The sequence below is a fragment of the Ailuropoda melanoleuca genome, chromosome 6 (assembly GCF_002007445.2).
Source record: "Ailuropoda melanoleuca isolate Jingjing chromosome 6, ASM200744v2, whole genome shotgun sequence".
In the NCBI taxonomy this organism is placed as follows: Eukaryota; Metazoa; Chordata; class Mammalia; order Carnivora; family Ursidae; genus Ailuropoda; species Ailuropoda melanoleuca.
Genome location: NC_048223.1, coordinates 8,114,807 through 8,133,203, shown reverse-complemented (window position 1 = coordinate 8,133,203; position 18,397 = coordinate 8,114,807). Strand labels below are relative to the sequence as shown.

Genomic DNA, 18,397 nt, shown 5'->3' with positions numbered 1-18,397 from the left:
TTAAACATTTAGAAAATAAGATATCTAGGCCATCAATAGAGGTGATGTAGTATGTGGGGAAAATTAAGGATAGGTATAGAAAATTAAACCAGTTTGGGGAAAATTACCACTGTTAACTCTAAGAAGAGTAAAAAGTTGTACAAGAGAAATATCTATACCATTTGGCTTTGCAGTGGACAAAACTGACATAGTCATCAAAGACAAATAATTGCCGAGTAAACTCAAAGACGGTGATAGGTCTGGGAAGCTACAACAGGGAAAACACAGTGGGGAGGGGGGCTGCTATGAACATCGGTATGGACTTATCTGTTTGTCTCTGCTTTCAGTTCTTGGAGGGCGGGTATATACCTAGAAGTGAAATTGATGGAACATATGGTAATCACACGTTTAAGTTTTTGAGGAACTGCCACAGGGTTTTTCCCAGCAGCTACATCATTCTACACTCCCACCAGCAATGCACAAGGGTTCCAATTTCTCCACAGCTTGGCCAATACTTGGTACTTTCTTTCTTTTTTTTTAAAGATTTTATTTATTTATTTGACAGAGAGAGAGAGACAGCCGGCGAGAGAGGGAACACAAGCAGGGGGAGTGGGAGAGGAAGAAGCAGCCTCCCAGTGGAGGAACCTGATGTGGGGCTCGATCCCAGGACCCTGGGATCACGCCCTGAGCCGAAGGTAGACGCTTAACGACCGAGCCACCCAGGCGCCCCAATACTTGGTACTTTCTGTTTGTGTTTGTTTTTATACCAGCCATCCTAATATGTGTGAAGTAATATCTCATTGTGATTTTGATTTGCATGTTCGTAATGATTAGTGACATTGAGCATCTTTTCATGTGCTTGTTGGCCACTTGTATATCTTCCTTGGAGAGATGTCTATACAGGTCCTTTATCCATTTTATTTTTTCAATTGAGTTGTTTGTTTGCCTTTATTACTTTGTAATAAAAACAGAGTCAATGTTAAAAGCAAGATCCCTACCCCCACCCCAACCCCCCCAAAAAAGCAAGATCCAAATGCCAATAGGCAAGTTGAATTTCAAAGCAGGGGCCCTCGGTAAGGCCTTTAGATGGATTCTTTAATGGGAAGCGGGTAATACTTCTGTATCACCACAAACTGCTGAAGTCTCAGGCATTGTCCAGACAAATTTTAAAAGTGTGTACCCTTCTCACAACAAAATGTATACCTTTCTTTGCACGTTCTCCTCACCTTTCTAATAGCCCTGTACTGGGGGGCAGGGAAAATTGGATTGGGGTTTGTTTTTTTTTAAGCCTCCCGGGACACGCTTCTGAACTGGACCCTGAGGGATGGTGTTTCCTACAAGCAAACTGTTGATATGTTCTGGGTAAAATCCATTTCTTTTACCTCCTTATCTATCTCCAACACTAGCTCTGCTTTCACCTGTGTATTTAAGAAGAACCTTTTATCCCTGAATGTGTTGCACAGGGTGGCTGATGGAAGGGGTGCTTGGTGGGAGATCAAACCTGCATCAGGGAGCAGCTGCTCTCCTGACTCCGCATGGGGCTCAGAGGTAAGAGCACATCTATTCACAGGGCACCACATCTTCATAAGTTCCTTCAAAAGCTCCCCACCCTCTGCGCTTTTGTAGTAACCATAGCTTATATTCACCATCAAACCAAAAAACAGTTGAGATGGTATGGAACAGAGGATGAGCTTACAGACTCCGAAGTCAGACTGCCTAGATTTTCATCACAGCTCGGCTACTTGCTAGTTGAGTCACCTTGACAACTCCTCTAACGTCTCTGCATCTCGGTCTCCTCATCCATAGAACGTACCTCATTAGGTTCCAGAGGGGGTTATATAAACACACACAACGTGCCTGCAACAGTGCCTGGCACGTGATGAGTGCTGTAGAGATCAGCTCTGAGAGGACTGCCATCACGTGGCACAGAGTACCCAGAAGGGCACTTGCACCACTCTTACCAGTGATTTCTGCTGAGGAGTGGGATTTAGGAAGGGAGGTTGAGGAGAGTATTTTAATTTCTACTTCATGCACCTCTGTATTTGAATTTATTACTTTTTCTTGAAAGCAAAATAGGAAAATATATAAATAAAGTGGCATCTGGTTAAGAGAATGTAAAACAATTTCTCCCAACCTCCCACTGAAATAGCTAAGAAGATACAGAGATTTAAAAAAAAAAAACAACAAAAACCCCACAACAATCCTGGGGTGCCTGACTGGCTCAGTTAGGAGAGCGTGTGCCTCTTGGGGTTGTAAACTCGAGCCCCACCTTGGGGGTAGAGTTTACTTAGGAAAAGAAAAAAATCCTACCCAAACATTTAAAACTAATGTTACCAGGGCACCTGGCTGGCTCAGTTGGAGGAGCATGTCACTCTAGATCTTGGGGTCCTGAGTTTGAGCCCCAGGTGGGGTGGAGAGATTACTTATATAAATAAAACTTAAAAAAAAAAAACTAATGTTGCCAATCCAAAACTTGAAACACATACAAATTTTCTGTACCTCCAAGACTAATACAATCGAAATGTGTGGGAATGGTGGCATCAGTGTTTCATCTATGCTCCACTCCCCCACAAATAGCTACTGAAAACTTTTCTTTAGCCCATTAGCAATTAGAATTCGAGGCCAGTACCAATCAGGAAAGACAGTAGCGGTCCTCTCTACTTCACGATGAGCTTATTTATTTGTTCGGAGATGAGCATCCAGTTGCAGCCACCCCTTCCCCATCAGTTTCTTTTATCTAGATTCAGTTAAAACAACAACAACAAAAACAAAACAAAACAAAACAAAACAAAAAAACCCTATAACTCCCAGAAGACCCCTGGGCAGGAATGGGGGCTTGGGGAGGTGAAGGTGTGCCTGACACTAAAGCATGGTCTCCGCTCCACTCACTCTGCCTTAACATCCTTCTCCCGGAAAAGCACCTGGCAGCTTAAGAAACCTCCTCTTTGTGCTGGTGTTGAAGGATGTGCTCTAGTCAACAGGAGTGAAGAAGTATGATTATAAAAGAGCAGACAGATGGCAGTGCTGCGAAACTTCAGCAAGCATGACAGCCAACCCAACCCTGGATCTCCACAAGAATGGTGACCTCTGCAACCACAGGCCAGTGGGCAGTCCCCATGACGTACCAGGCGGACCACGCAGGGGGCAGAGTCTCCTTCCACGACGGCATCTGAAGGAAGTTCAAAAGGAACGGGTCACATATGAACTGTTATTGCTCATAAAGGAAATAACTGTTACACATAACTGTTACACTCTGGCTTCCTCCTTACCAGCTTCAGAAGCTTCATTAAATGTAATTACTAGGATATTCACTATGTCAAAAACAGGAGCTAGAGCTATTGTCTTAAAAGAAATACATCTAAAACGGTGCAGTCACTTTGGAAAACAGTCTGGCAGGTATTCAAAGGGTTAAACATAGAGTCATCCTAAGATCCAGCAATTCCACTCCCAAGTATATTACCAAGAGAATTAAAAATGTATGTACTTTGTGAGCTTTGCATACAAATGTTCGTGACAGCATTATTCATGATAGCCAAGAAACAGAAGCAATCCAAAGAGCCATCAGTTGAGAATAGATAAACAAAATGGGGTATATCCGTACAACGGAATATTATTGTTCAGTTGTAAAAGGGAATGAAACACTGATGCGTGCTACAACATGGATGAACCTTATAAACATGCTTAGTGATAGAAACCAGACACAGAAAGCCACATACTGTATCACTCTATTTATATGAAAAGTCCAAATTAGGCAAGCCCGGAAAGATAGAAAGTAGATTAGTGGTTGCCAGAGGACAGGGGGAGAGGAGAATGGAAGTGACTGCTAGCAAATGTAGGGTTTCTTTCTGGGTGAGGAAAATGCTCTAGAACTAGATAGTGATGGTTGTACGACTATGAGATTATACTAAAAACCACTAAATTATGCATTTTAGGTGGTTTATGGCATGCAAATGATACTCCCCAAAACCTGCTATAAAAAAGAAAGAAATAGTCCCCAAATGCTAATACAATGGTTTTGGGGTAGTTCGGCTAGGTGCCAATTTTTATTTTTACTTTTCTGGGTTTTTTTTTTTTTAAGATTTTTTTTTTTATTTGACAGAGATAGACAGCCAGCGAGAGAGGGAACACAAGCAGGGGGAGTGGGAGAGGAAGAAGCAGGCTCCTAGCGGAGGAGCCCTGATGTGGGGCTCGATCCCATAACTCTGGGATCACTCCCTGAGCCGAAGGCAGACGCTTAACCGCTGTGCCACCCAGGTGCCCCTGTTTTTTTGTTTTTTTGTTTCAAAATTTCCCTCCTCTAATGGGCAGCTATTATTTCACCAACTGAAGCTCTGGAGTCAGATAGACTCTGTTGGATTCAAATCCAAGCTCCTTCTGAATGAACTGGTTAATTTTGGGCAAGTTACTTAATTATTCTACACCTCAGGCTCTTCATGGAAAATTGGGGCAATAATATTGCTTACCACAGGGTAGTTGTGAGAATGTAATAAGAGAATGCTGTAAAGTGCTTAGATCAGAGCTTGGCATATTAGTAAGTGCGGAAGAAATATCAGCTGCCATTTTTTGTTTAGCTTTTTTTTTTTTTTTTTTTAAGTAATCTCTACATCCAATATGGAGCTCAAACTCACCACCCAGAAATCAAGGGTCACGTGCTCTACCTACTCAGCCAGCCAGGTACCGCTGCTATTTCTGTTAAGAATATAAGAGCGTAAATTAATACTACTAATTTTTACAGACAGTACTTATACAGCACTGCTGTAGGTGCTTTACACATTTTAATGCTTTCAGTCCTCACAACTACCTTAGAAGTACGATACTCTTATGCCCATTTTACAGATGAATATTCACTGTGGCATTTGCCAGTGGCATGCAGGCTGTACATTTCATAGGAATTTAGGGGTAGGTAAAGAGCATAGAGAGCTGAGGCAATCAAGGAGGACTCCATGAAGAAAGTGGCCCTGAAGGAAAGTAAGGTGGGCCCTGGATAATCCCACATGGGTGGGAAAGGGTGGTGAGGGCCTTGCAGGTGGAATGGAAGTTACCCAAAAAAGAGGTGGAAAATAATTACATTTGTTCAGGGTGGGTACAGATTATGTGATGAGTACATACCATGTGTCATATTATTCCTGTACTTTTGTACACCTTAGAAATAAGGAGAAATAAAATATTTTCCTTCCCTGAGTCTTTGATTTACATAGTATGTACATAAAATATCTGCTGGTTAGAAAAATATGTAAATGTTAGTTCTCTTTATTCTTTCTAAAATAAACGTTAGTTTTTTAATTCTCTTTGCCTGTTACTAAGCCTTAGAGTTTCTTTTTTCCATATGGATCTATCTTACTCCTTGTCACAACTGCACATTGCACCATAGGAATGGTCCATGATTTATTTCTCCCTTCCCTACTGATCCCAATTTTCTATTACAAGCATTGTTTGTAAACATTGTACCCTTGTAAAAGCCTTTCCCGTGCTCTGTCTGGAGTAGATACTAGGAAGCGGAAATGCCATAAATCCAATTTTCAAAAAGTGAATCAAACGGGGTGAATGCAAACTCTCTGTACTTCCCTCTCAATTTTGTCGTAAACCCTAAAACTGCCTTTTAAGAAAAAATGGTCTTTAAAAAAAAGTCAGAGACCGGGCACGCTGGCGAACTGGGAGTCCAGGCAGTTTCTCACGTGGTCCCGGCTGGAGCGCTGGGCTCCCACCAGCCTGCCCAGCCCAGGCCCAAGTGGCGCCGCGCAGCCTCCCCGCCCCGGATTAGGTGCAAGAGCACGGTGACCTACTACCCTCAGGACACGCGCTCTGCCCCGCCTCACTGCCTCTTTCATTAAAAAAAAAAAAACAAAACAAAAAAAAACCCTTGGCGATCACGTGAAAGCGGCGTGCCGGCCGCATGACGTCACGCAGCGCGGACCAATGGAAGCTTCTGTTTATGTCGGGGGTCACCGGAATATCCGAGCCCCCACACGCAGCCTCGCCCCTGGTCGAGAGCGCCCAGCTGGAGCGGGAGGCTACGCGGCTGGAGCGCCGCGGGGAGGGCCGCGCCGTTGCTTTTTGCAGCCGCTTCTCCGTTAGCCGGTCCCCTGCTGTCCCTGGGGCGCCGTGCGGCTCTAGACCGGGACCGAAGCTTCCGGCCGTCGCGGTTGGCCGGATCCGCGTCCCGCTTCAGCGCCCGGAGGACATGCGGGAGAGAGAATGACCCAGAGGGACACGCTGGTGCATCTGTTTGCCGGGGGGTACGGTCCAGACAGGGCGTGCGGGCTGGGGCTGAGGGTGCGGGGCTGAAGGCCGTGGCCTGACACGCGGGCGAGAGGGGTGACGGGACTCCTGCCCGTCGGGCGGAGAGGGCGAGGCCCGGGTGGGGGGAAATGCTGAGGAGGCTGAGGCCCGGCGGGGAGGGTTGAGGGATGAAGCCGGGGCAAACGTAAGGCTTTGGGCCCGCGGAGCCGCGGCGAGGCTGGGGCGGTATCGGCGAGCCTGAGGAGCGGCGGGCGAGGTTGGGGGGACGAAGCGGGCTGGGGCCACGCGCCGAGACCTAGCGCGTGTCCGGGATGCGGGGCCGCGGGAAGGAGCGTGGCTGCAGGCCTCGTGGAGGTTTCTAGGCCTGGGGGACGGGGCGGAGGTGCGGAGGCCGAGGACAAAATGGGCGCCGGGGCCGCCGCCTCCCTCCCCCTCTTGCCGTGCGGGCTGCGAGGCCTCCTCACGTCGCTCACGCCCCATCTCGGACCTCGGGTAGCTGGTTTCCTGGCCCGCGCTGCCGGAGTGGGCCCTGGGGGGACTTCCGCACCCACGGGGAGGATTTGGTGTTCACTCGCCCGCTGGAGCTGTAGATTTCTCGCCTTTGGGAAGATTTCTGCCCAAGCTTCTCCAGGTTGCAAGATGCGGTGCAAAACAGAATTACCTTTGGGGTCAGATTCTTTTCTGAAAACCAACCCTCTTGTGCACCCGCTGCGTCTCGTCTGCTTAAAGGAGAAAGTCGGGGGTAGGGAGAGGTCAAGTGCTTTGGCGACAGTTACTGTGTGTCCAAGATTAGGACTAAGCCTAAAGTCTCCCTGATAGCCATCCTAAATGCTGTGGCTATTTTGTTGAGCCAGTTGAGTCTCGTTTTTAGATTGTTCCTTCCATGTTATTTGGGGAATCCTAGCATTTTTAAGTTTAAGAGTTACTTATCTGTAGGATCAGAGTCATCAAAAAATGGCTACGGTGAATTATGCTGAGGCTCTTTTCTTTATATATGACCATATAAAGTCGCACCTCCTTAAAGCGTACAGTTTGTTTTTCAGTCGACCACTTTAAGACTTTATTGCCGACGATGGTAATACTTTTCTTGGGTTAGCACGTTCACTCAACAGACTTTTATTGTACATCAGTCATGGGCCAGCCACTCTTCTGGAATAAAAAAATATTTTCCTTTTAATCCGTGAGACCAAGTTTAGACGAATACTTTCCATATTTCATGTAGGTGTTCCTGTAAAGATGTCTTGTTAGGCTGATTATCAGGCTTCCTCGTGTATTTCCGTCACAAGGTAGTGTGTGAAAGGAGACGGCCCATCTACTTCTGGCTGCTATTTTAATTGAGTGAAAAATGGAAAAATCTTTTATTTTAATTGCTTCATTTGTAAAATGAGGAAGGTGTACTATATGATCTCTAAGGCTCTTGCGAGGTCCTAGCATTTCTGTTACTCTGCATTCAAAATTCATATATCAAGTTTTGTTGAAAGTAGGGCACGTTAGCTTGATTGCACCAAGTTCTCAGTTTGGATTAAGATCATCTGTCACTTTTTTGTTATTAATACATGTAAAGGACCTCCTGGTTAGCTTTTTCTTTAAAAGCAGACATGGAGTTTTTGCAGTATCTAAACACCAATACGCTAAGGAGCCTCCCCTCCCCCAAAGAACCTGGCATCTGCAGGTTATTTAGAGTTATAAATGAGGTACTGGGATGTAAGGCCTGACATAGCATGGGTGATCAGGCTTGTAAATTCCCTTCCTTTGTATCTCTTGATTTTATATTTACATGTGGTTGCATAATTTGTTGGAATAAAACCTGGTTTATCTTTTTTTTTTCTTTTCTGGTTTATCATTTTTAGAAAAATAGTGGGACTAGGAAGGAGGGTAAAGATCATCTGGTTGAGCCCCTTAAAAATATGGAAAAATCCTGAGGTGTATTGATTTACCCAAGGTCAAACAACTTTCTATACGTGTAAAATGAGAGGTAAATAATCTCTACAGATCCTTCCAGCTCTGTATTATATAAAGCCAATTTTGTAGACTATCCTGGAGGTCTTTATGGTAAGCTTTGTGAAAATGCATGTTGGGTTGTGTCCGTTACATTGGTTCTTAATTGAAGATGTTGAATTCTTTTATATATGAAAGTTGCTTATTTAGGCAATCACTTCTGGTACATTCTTCATAGAAAACTGTATTTCATTATTTTTTATCCTGATAGAATTATATTAATTAGGAGTTAAGAAAGTTAGTTTTTACTTTAACAATAATAGGTAGTTACAGAAAAGGAGAGATCTTTTTATTAGCTGTTGTGACTGGGCTGCTTCACATACAGGTATCATTTAGATTAAGTTATGAAAACTCAATATAATAATAGAACTAAATAACCTTTTGCAGTGGCGTTTAATCTTAATGCAAAAATTGTCTGAGTATGGGGCCTTTGGATTGTTTGTATTATAATTGTATTCAAGTATGTGTTTATCAGAATCTCAGGGAGATTCTAATAGCCTAGTAGCTATATTACTAAATCAGGAACATTTGCAACGGACTAGTGCTGGGCCTTGGGTGTGGGTGATATACTCAACATTCATAACTTAGGCTTTCTGTAAGACACCCTTTGATCCCATTATATTTTTTGCTAAAGTTAATATTCAGAGTTTGTAAGGTCATTGGTTAAGTCAATTGAGTTATGGAGACAACTTTTAACACCCTGCCAAAGAATGTAAGAAAGATTTAAGCTGTATTTTAATGACACTACATGTATATTAAATTCTTTAACAGAACTATATATTATGTAGTTATTGTGTCAGCTATCCACCAAGAGGCAGTTTGCTTTTTTTTTCTCTTTGAGGGAGAGACTCTCAAATAGGAGGAATAAACTTAGAATCTGTCCTTCTAGGTTTTCGATGTTACAGAATAATGAACTTGTATGCTCTTCAGCTATCAGTCTTGACTATTCTTTACTTGGAATTCTTTGCCAGTCAAAGCACTTAAAGCAAATGAGCAAGCAACTTTGACTTGTAAGTTTTTCTTTTAACAATAAAGCTCCAACTTAGTACTTTATTATTAGTAGCAAATAGCATTGGTGATAACTTAAAACTGATCTTAACTCATTGGCCACATCGGTGGATCAGAGGGACTCAGGAGCAGTTACAAGGCAAAAAAGAAAGTAAAGGCCTGCTTATGGCACTTGGAGTGGGGATGGTGAGGGGAAACGTGAGGGGAAGTTTAGAATGTAGAACCATAGAGACTTGAGAATAATTGGATGTCACAGAGCCTCTATATGCCTTTGTCACCCTTGTTAGCCCTCAATACCTCATACTAAGGTAATCATAGGAGCTCTTCACATGTTCTTTTTTAAATTATATATATTTAAGGTGATGAATTGATAATTACACATAGTGAAATGATTATGACATAACATCTGATGTAGTTACCATTTTTGTATGTGAGAGCACCTGAAATCTACTCTTAGCAAATTTCCAGTATTCAATATAGTAGTATTAGTTTTAGTCATTATGCTATACATTAGAACTTCATCCTACATAACTACATCCTACATAACTACATCCTACATAACTGCAAATTTGTACTGTTGGCTAGTACCTTCCCATTTCCCACACCTTCTTGCCCCTGCTGATTACTCTTTATGCTTCTATCTTATTTGACTTTAGATTTTATATGTAAGTGAGGTCATGCAGTTGTTTTCTTTCTGTGTCTGGCTTATTGCACTTAGCATAATGTCTTCCATGTTCACTTGTGTTGTGTTGTGTTGTTGTAAACGGCAGGATCTTTTCGCATGGCTGCCTTGATCCTGGATTCTTTCTAGCCCCACTACATTCTACATATTCTATCTTGCTAGTTTTTGGGTTGGTTTTTTTTTTTAAGATATTTTGTTTATTTAAGAGAGCGCACTCATGACCTGAGCGAAAGACAGACACTTAACTGACTGAGCCACCCAGGCGCCCTATCTTGCTAGTTTTTTAAAGCATTATATTGGCTGTGCAAATCAGTGTTCATGAGGAGTTTGCTTATTATAAATAGTAAAAAATATTGAAATCAGTCACTGTTAAGATACTTTGTGGGAGAGTAGAATAAAACTAAAATAATTTTAAATGTTGCGGTTTTTATATAGAATGTTTAAGAAATAATTTCTAGTCTTTTCCATTAATTGTTTTATGACTTGATTAATAAAATACTTGTGCTGTCCAAAATCTTATAGATTAATAAATGAGACACGTAGTATATATTTAATGTATTTTAGTTGTACTCACATCCCGTAAAGTTGTGAAGCTGAGAATGCATTGTCCCTAGCCTCCAGCTATTAAGTAGCATGCTGCTTTAATCTTGCACAAAATTGACCAGTGCATAGAGGATCTCTGTACTCGTGAGCTACTTGAGATGTGTAATAATAACAATACAGAAGAGGGGTGCCTGGATGGCTCAGTTGGGTAAGTGTCTGATTTGACACTCAGTTCATGATCTCAGGGTCATGAGATAAAGCCTGTGTCAGGCTCAGAACTGGACCTGGAGCCTGTTTAGGATTCTCTCTCTCCCTCTCTTTGTCCTGCCCCACCCCCAACTTGCTCTCCAAAAAAAAAAACAAAAAAAACCCCAAAAACCCAGAAAACCCAATACAGAAGAACAAATTTTTCCCTTTATATCCTTCCTGGTTAAGTTGCATCTAACTTAGTATAAAACAGCATGCTTCTAATTGTGTAGCAGCCTATTAGTGGATTATGAAATCAATTTGGTTGATTTGTGACCAACCTTTTAAAAATAATTATTCTGTGAAATGTTGGTGCATGTGGATATACTGTGTCTTGATGCAAAATATTTCTTGTGGAATTGAAGTCAGAGATTTGAAAGGGAAAGAGCTGGACTCAGAATCAGCAGATTTGGGTTGTTCTTTAGTTGACTGTCAACTTGGAGCAACTAACTTTCCCTTGCAGGATTTTTGTTTCCTCATCTGCAGAGTAAGGAAGTTGGGCGAAATACACTGTTTCCTACCTCTTTTTTTTTTAATATTTAAAATATTTTTATTTATTTATTTGAGAGTGAGAAAGAGCACGAGTTGGGGGAAGGTCAGAGGGAGAAGTAGACCCTCTGCTGAGCAGGGAGCCCCGATGCAGGGCTGGATCTTGGGATTCCAGGATCATGACCTGAGCCGAAGGTTGTTGCTTAACCTAGAAGGTTGTTGCTTAACCTACTGACCCACCCAGTCGTCCCTGTTTCCTACCTCCTAAATCCTGAGTTACCAAATGCTACAGTGTTCACTCTTTCAACGTGAGTGCTTGCTATGTCCCAGGCATTATCAGAGGTGTTGGGGTTATAGTAAGCGGACATAAATTGCTGATTTCCTGATGCTTACATTGTAGCATCAGGGAACACAGAAGATAAATAAAATATTTAGTATTTTAAGTGGCACTATGGGCTGTAGAGAAGAGTAGTGCAAGAAAGGTGGATAAAAAGTGCGAAGGATTTTATATATGGTGATCAGAGAGGACATGACTGAGAAGTGACAGCTGAGCAAAGATAAAGAGGTGAGGTAGTAACCTGTTCTTCTTTCAAGATGAGAATATTCCAGATGAAACGGTAAGAACAGAGATCCTGAGGCAGGAGCATGGTTCATGTATTAAATTCTCATTAGAGTTACAGCAGAGGCCAGTGGCTTAGACCAGGATGGAAATGATGAACAGTGGTTAGGATTCTGGGTTTATTTTGGAGTACTGAGTCAGAGACACTTGGGTACCATACACATCATTTTTTCATGGGGTCCAGTGAGTGGGTCCCAGAAGCATCAACCACATTCTCCAGTTAAAAAACACTGCTGTTTAAAAAAAAAAAAAACCTGATAAAATTTTGATTAAAATTATTATAAAACTAAAGAAATGTATGTCTATGGTATTTTTCAAAAAGCTGCTTTAAGATTTTTATTAAACAGCATTCTCCAACTCCCCTCCCCCCACATCTCCTTCCTAGTGGGAACTTTATGTCTCAGCTATGTAGAATTTTCCTTATACTTTCTCTTCTGGTAGATGAGGATTTAGTTATACTATTTCCTATCTCCCCTTTCTTTCTGTCCTCTCAATATATAGTTAGTTACATCACAATTTTTTGGTTAAATCAATAGTTAATGCTTATCTTACTGTGACAATATAAATATGGTTGCTAGGAGGGCTCAGTTGTTGACCTTTTTTTTTCTTGAATATCTTCATTTTCCCCCCTTGGAGTTAGTAATTGCTACACATTTAAAAATGTTTGTTTAGTTATGTGAGTACTTGAATATTTAGTTTCATGCCATCAAATATATTCATCTGTCAGTCTTTTTTTCCTAGAGATCTTCGTCCCTCTGGACTTTTCATTACCTGACTCCTTTCTGGACTGGTTCTTTTCTAAGGCTGACATTTCACTATCATCTTGGGATTCCTTTCTCCCTCTCTTAGGTTACTCATTGTGTTCCTAAATTAAGTCCCCTTCCCCATTTTATTGAGATGTAATTGACCTATAACATTGTGTTAGTTTTAGGTATACAACATAATTACTCAGAATATTCCCTCCTCTTTTTTTTTATGATTTTTTATTATATTATGCTAGTCACCGTACAGTACATCCCCGGATTCCGATGTAAAGTTCGATGCTTCATTAGTTGTGAATAACACCCAGTGCACCATGCAATACGTGCCCTCCTTACTACCCATCACCGGTCTATCCCAATCCCCCACCCCCCACCCCTCTGAGGCCCTCAGTTTGTTTCTCATAGTCCATAGTCTCTCATGTTTCATTTCCCCTTCTGATTACCCCCCCTTTCTTTATCCCTTTCTTCCTACCGACCATCCTAGTTCTTATGTTCCATAGATGAGAGAAATCATATGATAATTGTCTTTCTCTGCTTGACTTATTTCACTTAGCATTATCTCCTCCAGTGCCGTCCATGTTGCAGCAAATGTTGAGAATTCGTTCTTTCTGATAGCTGAGTAATATTCCATTGTATATATGGACCACAGCTTCTTAATCCAGTCATCTGTTGAAGGGCATCTCGGCTCCTTCCATGATTTGGCTATTGTGGACAATGCAGCTATGAACATTGGGGTGCATATGGCCCTTCTCTTTACTACGTCTGTATCTTTGGGGTAAACACCCAGTAGTGCAATGGCTGGGTCATAGGGTAGTTCAATTTTTAACTTTTTAAGGGACCTCCACACTGTTTTCCAGAGTGGCTGTACCAACTTGCATTCCCACCGACAATGTAGGAGGGATCCCTTCTCCACATCGTCTCCAACAATTGTTGTTTCTTGCTTTGTCTATTTTTGCCATTCTAACTGCGTAAGTTGGTATCTCAGTGTGGTTTTGATTTGAATTTCCCTGATGGTTAATGATTTTGAACATTTTTTCATGTGTCTGTTAGCCATTTGTATGTCTTCATTGGAAAAGTGTCTGTTCATATCTTCTGCCCATTTTTTTATTTGTTTATTTGTTTCTCATGTATTGTCCCTCCTCTTTTTTAGGTTAATCCCTTAACTTGTAGAACACATACTTTAGTAGCTAAGAAAAGGTATAAGGCAGAAAATTTCTTAAATATTTCTTTGTCTGCAGTGTATTTATTTTTTCTGTTTGACAGTTAGATTTGGTATAGAATTCTAGGATCAGTAATCTTCTGCAGTTGTTGGGAATTCTGTTGCTATTCTGACATTGCCTATGTATATAACCTTTTATGCTTTCTGTGGAAGTTGATGAGATCTTTGTTCCCAGTATTTTAAAAGATTGTAGTAGCTCACCTAGGTGTAGAGGTTGGTTTTGGATTGGGGTTTTTTGGTATCTGTTGATTCTACCTGTGAAACCTGACCTCAGAGATCTTGAATTCTCATGTGCTTTAGAGAATGAAGCTTCTACCTGGGAATGTAGTTTCACCAGTGTGTGGGGGTGGGGGTAGATCCCACCTGGGTATCCCACCTTTGCTTTATAGCCTATCAGCCACTCCCGTTTTCAGTTCTTTGCCTCACCTCCATCTTTGAATACTTGGTGCACTCATCTGTAGGCCTCTAAGATTTTGCAGGGCTTTTCTTTGGTATTTCCTTCTGCAGTTCTTTCTGCCTCTTTGCTAATAAGTTAGCTACCCCTTCCTGTATGCTTCATTGCTTGAAATCTTGGGCCTTGTTCCTTTCTCCCCTGGTTCACTCTGTCCTTGTGGCATATTTCTTTAAACAAGGAGATTTTTGACATGGAGAGGAAATAATCTGTCCTTAACCCTGTTTTCATAAGGAGAGATTTTAAATGTTTGACTCCAGTAGTTTTGTGTTCTGCATCAGTTTGAATGATTTCAGGATGCATAATAATTTTAAATGATTTTAAGATAAAAACAGCATGAGAGATACTGGAGTGTCACCCCATGCTTACATACCTATTGAATTTCATAACATAAAACTGCTTCAGGACAGCCTAAGTGCTTGTGTGTACACCCACTTAAACCATCCCCCAGCTATGTATATTTTAGATCCTCATTACTTGTTGAATTGTTTTTTAAGGAATCATAGTATATATCTTGTCTGTAGTCTGGCCATAAAGTATTTGTAATAGTTATGTTGGAATTTCTGTTACTGCTATCTGTAATAGATGTTGATAGCTTCAGTAGCTAATATTTATTGAGCATTTTCCATGTGCCATGTCATGAAATACTTTACATGGGTCATACCATATATCATCTTTAGAACAAAGCTGTTTTCCTCCAGTAGATTGTTTTCTTTATGTAATAGGTTTATTTTCTTGCAGCCAGGAGTGACAGGGTAGGAATCTTGGCCTATGTGCTAGCTTTGCTTTTTGTTTTGTTTTTTTAATTAATTGGTTTATTTAAGATTTTATTTTTAAGTAATCTCCACATCCGTCGTGGGACTCGAACCCAACAACCCTGAGTTCAAGAGTCGCACGCCCCATTGACTAAGCCAGCCAGGTGCTCTTGGTTTTTGTTGTGTTTTGTGTTTTGTTTTGTTTTAAGTAGGCTTCCTGCCCAGCATGGAGCCCACTGTGGGGCTTGAACTCACAACCCTGAGTTCAAGACCTGAACTGAGATCAAGAGTCAGATCTACCCAGGTGCCCCTGGGAACCCCTGTTTTTATTTTTTAATTATAGAAGTAATTCATGTTCATTGTGAAAACCAAGAATACATTTTTTATGTTTTATAGAATATAAAACCAAAATAGATATGCATGGTTATTATAAATTTTGGGCCTATTTGGTTTTTATTTCCAGTAAATGTAATAAATAATACTAAACACTGAAAAAAAAAAGCCAGGTAAATTCAAACAGTATGATATGTTGTAAGTCAATCAGTACTGTAGTGTGAATACAGTGTGTTTTACATCACAGGCTGTCTTGAGTTCTGCAGCATATGCTACAGCGTGTACTGTGATTCACATTTGCCACTTAGCCCTCACCAATTAACAGAAACAAACTTGTGGCTTCTGTTAAAGATTTTCCTTGTGTTGTTTTAGATAAAGTTGACCCTGGAACAACATGGATTTGAACTGATAGGGTCTACTTTGATGCAGAATTTTTTCGATAAATACAGTACTGTAAATGTAGTTTCCTTATGTGATTTTCTCAACATTTTCTTTAGCTTTAAAGTAAGAATACAATGTATAATACATATACAAAATACATGTTATCTGTTTATGTTATTGGTAAGGCTTCCAGTCAGCAGAGGCTATTAGAAGTTAAGTTTTGGGGGAGTCAAAAGTTACATGTGGATTTTTAACCACATGGGGTGGGGGAGGTTGGTGCCCCAACCCCCATGTTTTTCGGGAGTCAACTGTAATGAGGTTTTAAGCCTATTTCATAGCTGTTTAAAAATTATACCTGTTCCTTATGTATTGAGTATGGAGTCTCAATCTAGTTAATTTTGTTTCAAGTCTCTTATAGCCCTACTATTTAATTGATGTGTTGATTTCTGACAATATAATTATGGTTTCGATCTTTCCTTTTTGGGGTTTAATTTTTTAAATTTCCTATTTAAAACTCTTAAGTGGAGTTTTTAGGAAACATTAAGTTTATTATGATTAAACTTTTAACACGTAGTTGTATTCAGTTCCAGGTAGTTCATATATTTAACATTTATTACTACTTTTCACATACTCAGTTTTTTTAATCAGATTATTTATGAAGGTATATAATAAAATTCACCAAATAAAATTTGCTACGTGTATACTATAGTTCAGTAAGTTTTGGTAAATGTATAAGTTACTGTAACTTCTTTTTTTTTTTTTTTTTAGATTTTATTTATTCATTTGACAGAGATAGAGACAGCCAGCGAGAGAGGGAACACAAGCAGGGGGAAGTGGGAGAGGAAGAAGCAGGCTCATAGCGGAGGAGCCTGATGTGGGGCTCGATCCCATAAAGCCGGGATCATGCCCTGAGCCGAAGGCAGACGCTTAACCACTGTGCCACCCAGGTGCCCCTGTAACTTCTATTATAATCAAGATATAGAACATTTCTTTTATCCCGAGCATTCCTCCATGCCCTTTGCAGTCAGTTCCTATGCATTCCACTACCTCTTGGTAATCAGTGATCTCATTTCTGTTCTAGTTTTGCCTTTTCCAAAAAGTCATTAAAATGAAAATATCCTAAAATAAAAGCCTTTTGTCCCTGACTTTTTTCAGTTACCCTAATGCTTTTGAGATTCATCCAGATTGTTGCTTTTTTTGCAGAATATAATAATCTGTTCTATTGATATACTGTAACTTGTTTATCCTTCATCAGTTGATAGACATTTAGGTTTCCAATTTTGGGCTATTAAGAGAAGAGCTGCTGGGGCGCCTGGGTGGCTCAGTCATTAAGCGTCTGCCTTCAGCTCAGGGTGATCCCGGAGTCCTGGGACCAAGCCCTGCATGGGGCTTCTCCGCTGGGAGCCTGCTTCTTCCTCTCCCACTCCCCCTGCTTGTGTTTCCTCTCGCTGGCTGTCTCTATCACTGTCAAATAAATAAATAAAATCTTTAAAAAAAAAAAAGGTAAGAGCTTTAAAAAAAAAAAGAGTACAGCTGCTATAAATATTCATGGACAGGTCTTTGTGCAGGCATATATCTGGACTTCTCCTGACTCAATACCTAAGAGTAGGTCTTTGTAAGAAACCAACAAGCTGCCTTTCCTGTTTTTTTGTGTGTTCTAAAAACCATTTTCTAAAACGACTACCGTTTTGCGTTCCCATTGCAATGTATGAGATTTCCAGTTGGTCTTCATCAGCACTTGGCTTTCTCATTCTTTTTAGTTTTAGCCATTAATAGATGTATCGTCATAGCTCATTGTGGTTTTAATTTGCATTTCCCTGATAAGTGATTTGAAAAAATCTTTCAGTGTTTATTTGCATCCATATATCTGGTGAAGTGTCTGTTCCCATCTCTTTTGGGGGGTTGTTTTTTTCATTGAGTTGTGTTTCTGAATATATAAGCACTTTATCAGCTGTGTGTTTTGCAAATATTTTCTCTCAGACTGTAGGCTTGTCTTTTCATTTTCTTAACAGTTTCTTTCAAAGTGACAGTTTTTAGTTTTGGTAAAGTCCAGTTTATCATTTTTTTTTCTTTTGTGATTCATGCTTTTTTTGTAGTTACCTAGCCCGAAGTCAGACGTTTTTCTCCAAATGTGTTCTAGAAGCTTCACAGTTTCATGTTTTATATCTAGAGCTATGATTCATTCTCAGTTAATTTTTAAATACAATATGAGGTAAGAGTCAAGTTTTAGTTTACATAAGGATGTTCTCTGTTAAGTTGTATTTTTCACTTCTGTTGCATAAAATTTGTTTCAGTTTTATTTTCTTGATGGTATGTACTGTTACATCAGTATGAAATACTCTACCTTATTTAATGATTTTTCTTAAATGTTATTGGGAGTACTATTGTTGCCATGCCTGCTTTTTTTATTATGTGATACACACACACACACACTTTTTTTTTTTTTTTTAATTCTGGAGGTAGAATTGTTTAGTATATTTCTGTGGTGGGCTGCTTTTCTTTTTCTTCCTTTAATGCCCATTTGAAGGTCCAGGTTACTTTGACTTAGTCTGCTTTTCTCTTTGACTGTGTAGTAAGAGCTCTCCTGAGTGATTTTCCTCTGGTTAGAAAGCAGTTCTCAAGGTTTCACCGGGTAGCTGTTAGTGCTTTAAGAGAAAATTATTTCCCGTTCTTGCATTTAAAAAAAATACTGA

The 18,397-nt window shown here is 40.5% G+C and overlaps 1 protein-coding gene and 1 long non-coding RNA gene across 2 annotated transcripts in view; both read left to right on the top strand.

The window, feature by feature from the left end:
- The first annotated feature begins 1,266 nt into the window (after positions 1-1,266).
- On the top strand, positions 1,267-4,085 carry LOC117802569. The gene is made up of 3 exons (XR_004625932.1): positions 1,267-1,341; positions 1,443-1,527; positions 2,898-4,085. It is a non-coding gene; the product is annotated as an uncharacterized LOC117802569 (long non-coding RNA).
- A 1,854-nt stretch (positions 4,086-5,939) lies between these two features.
- Positions 5,940-18,397, top strand: part of SLC25A36 (solute carrier family 25 member 36) — a 38,333-nt gene continuing 25,875 nt past the window's right edge. The window contains exon 1 of the mRNA XM_002925281.4: positions 5,940-6,215. Coding sequence (XP_002925327.2) covers positions 6,175-6,215 — 41 coding nt within the window. The 5' untranslated portion in view covers positions 5,940-6,174. The remainder of the gene's footprint in view (positions 6,216-18,397) is intronic.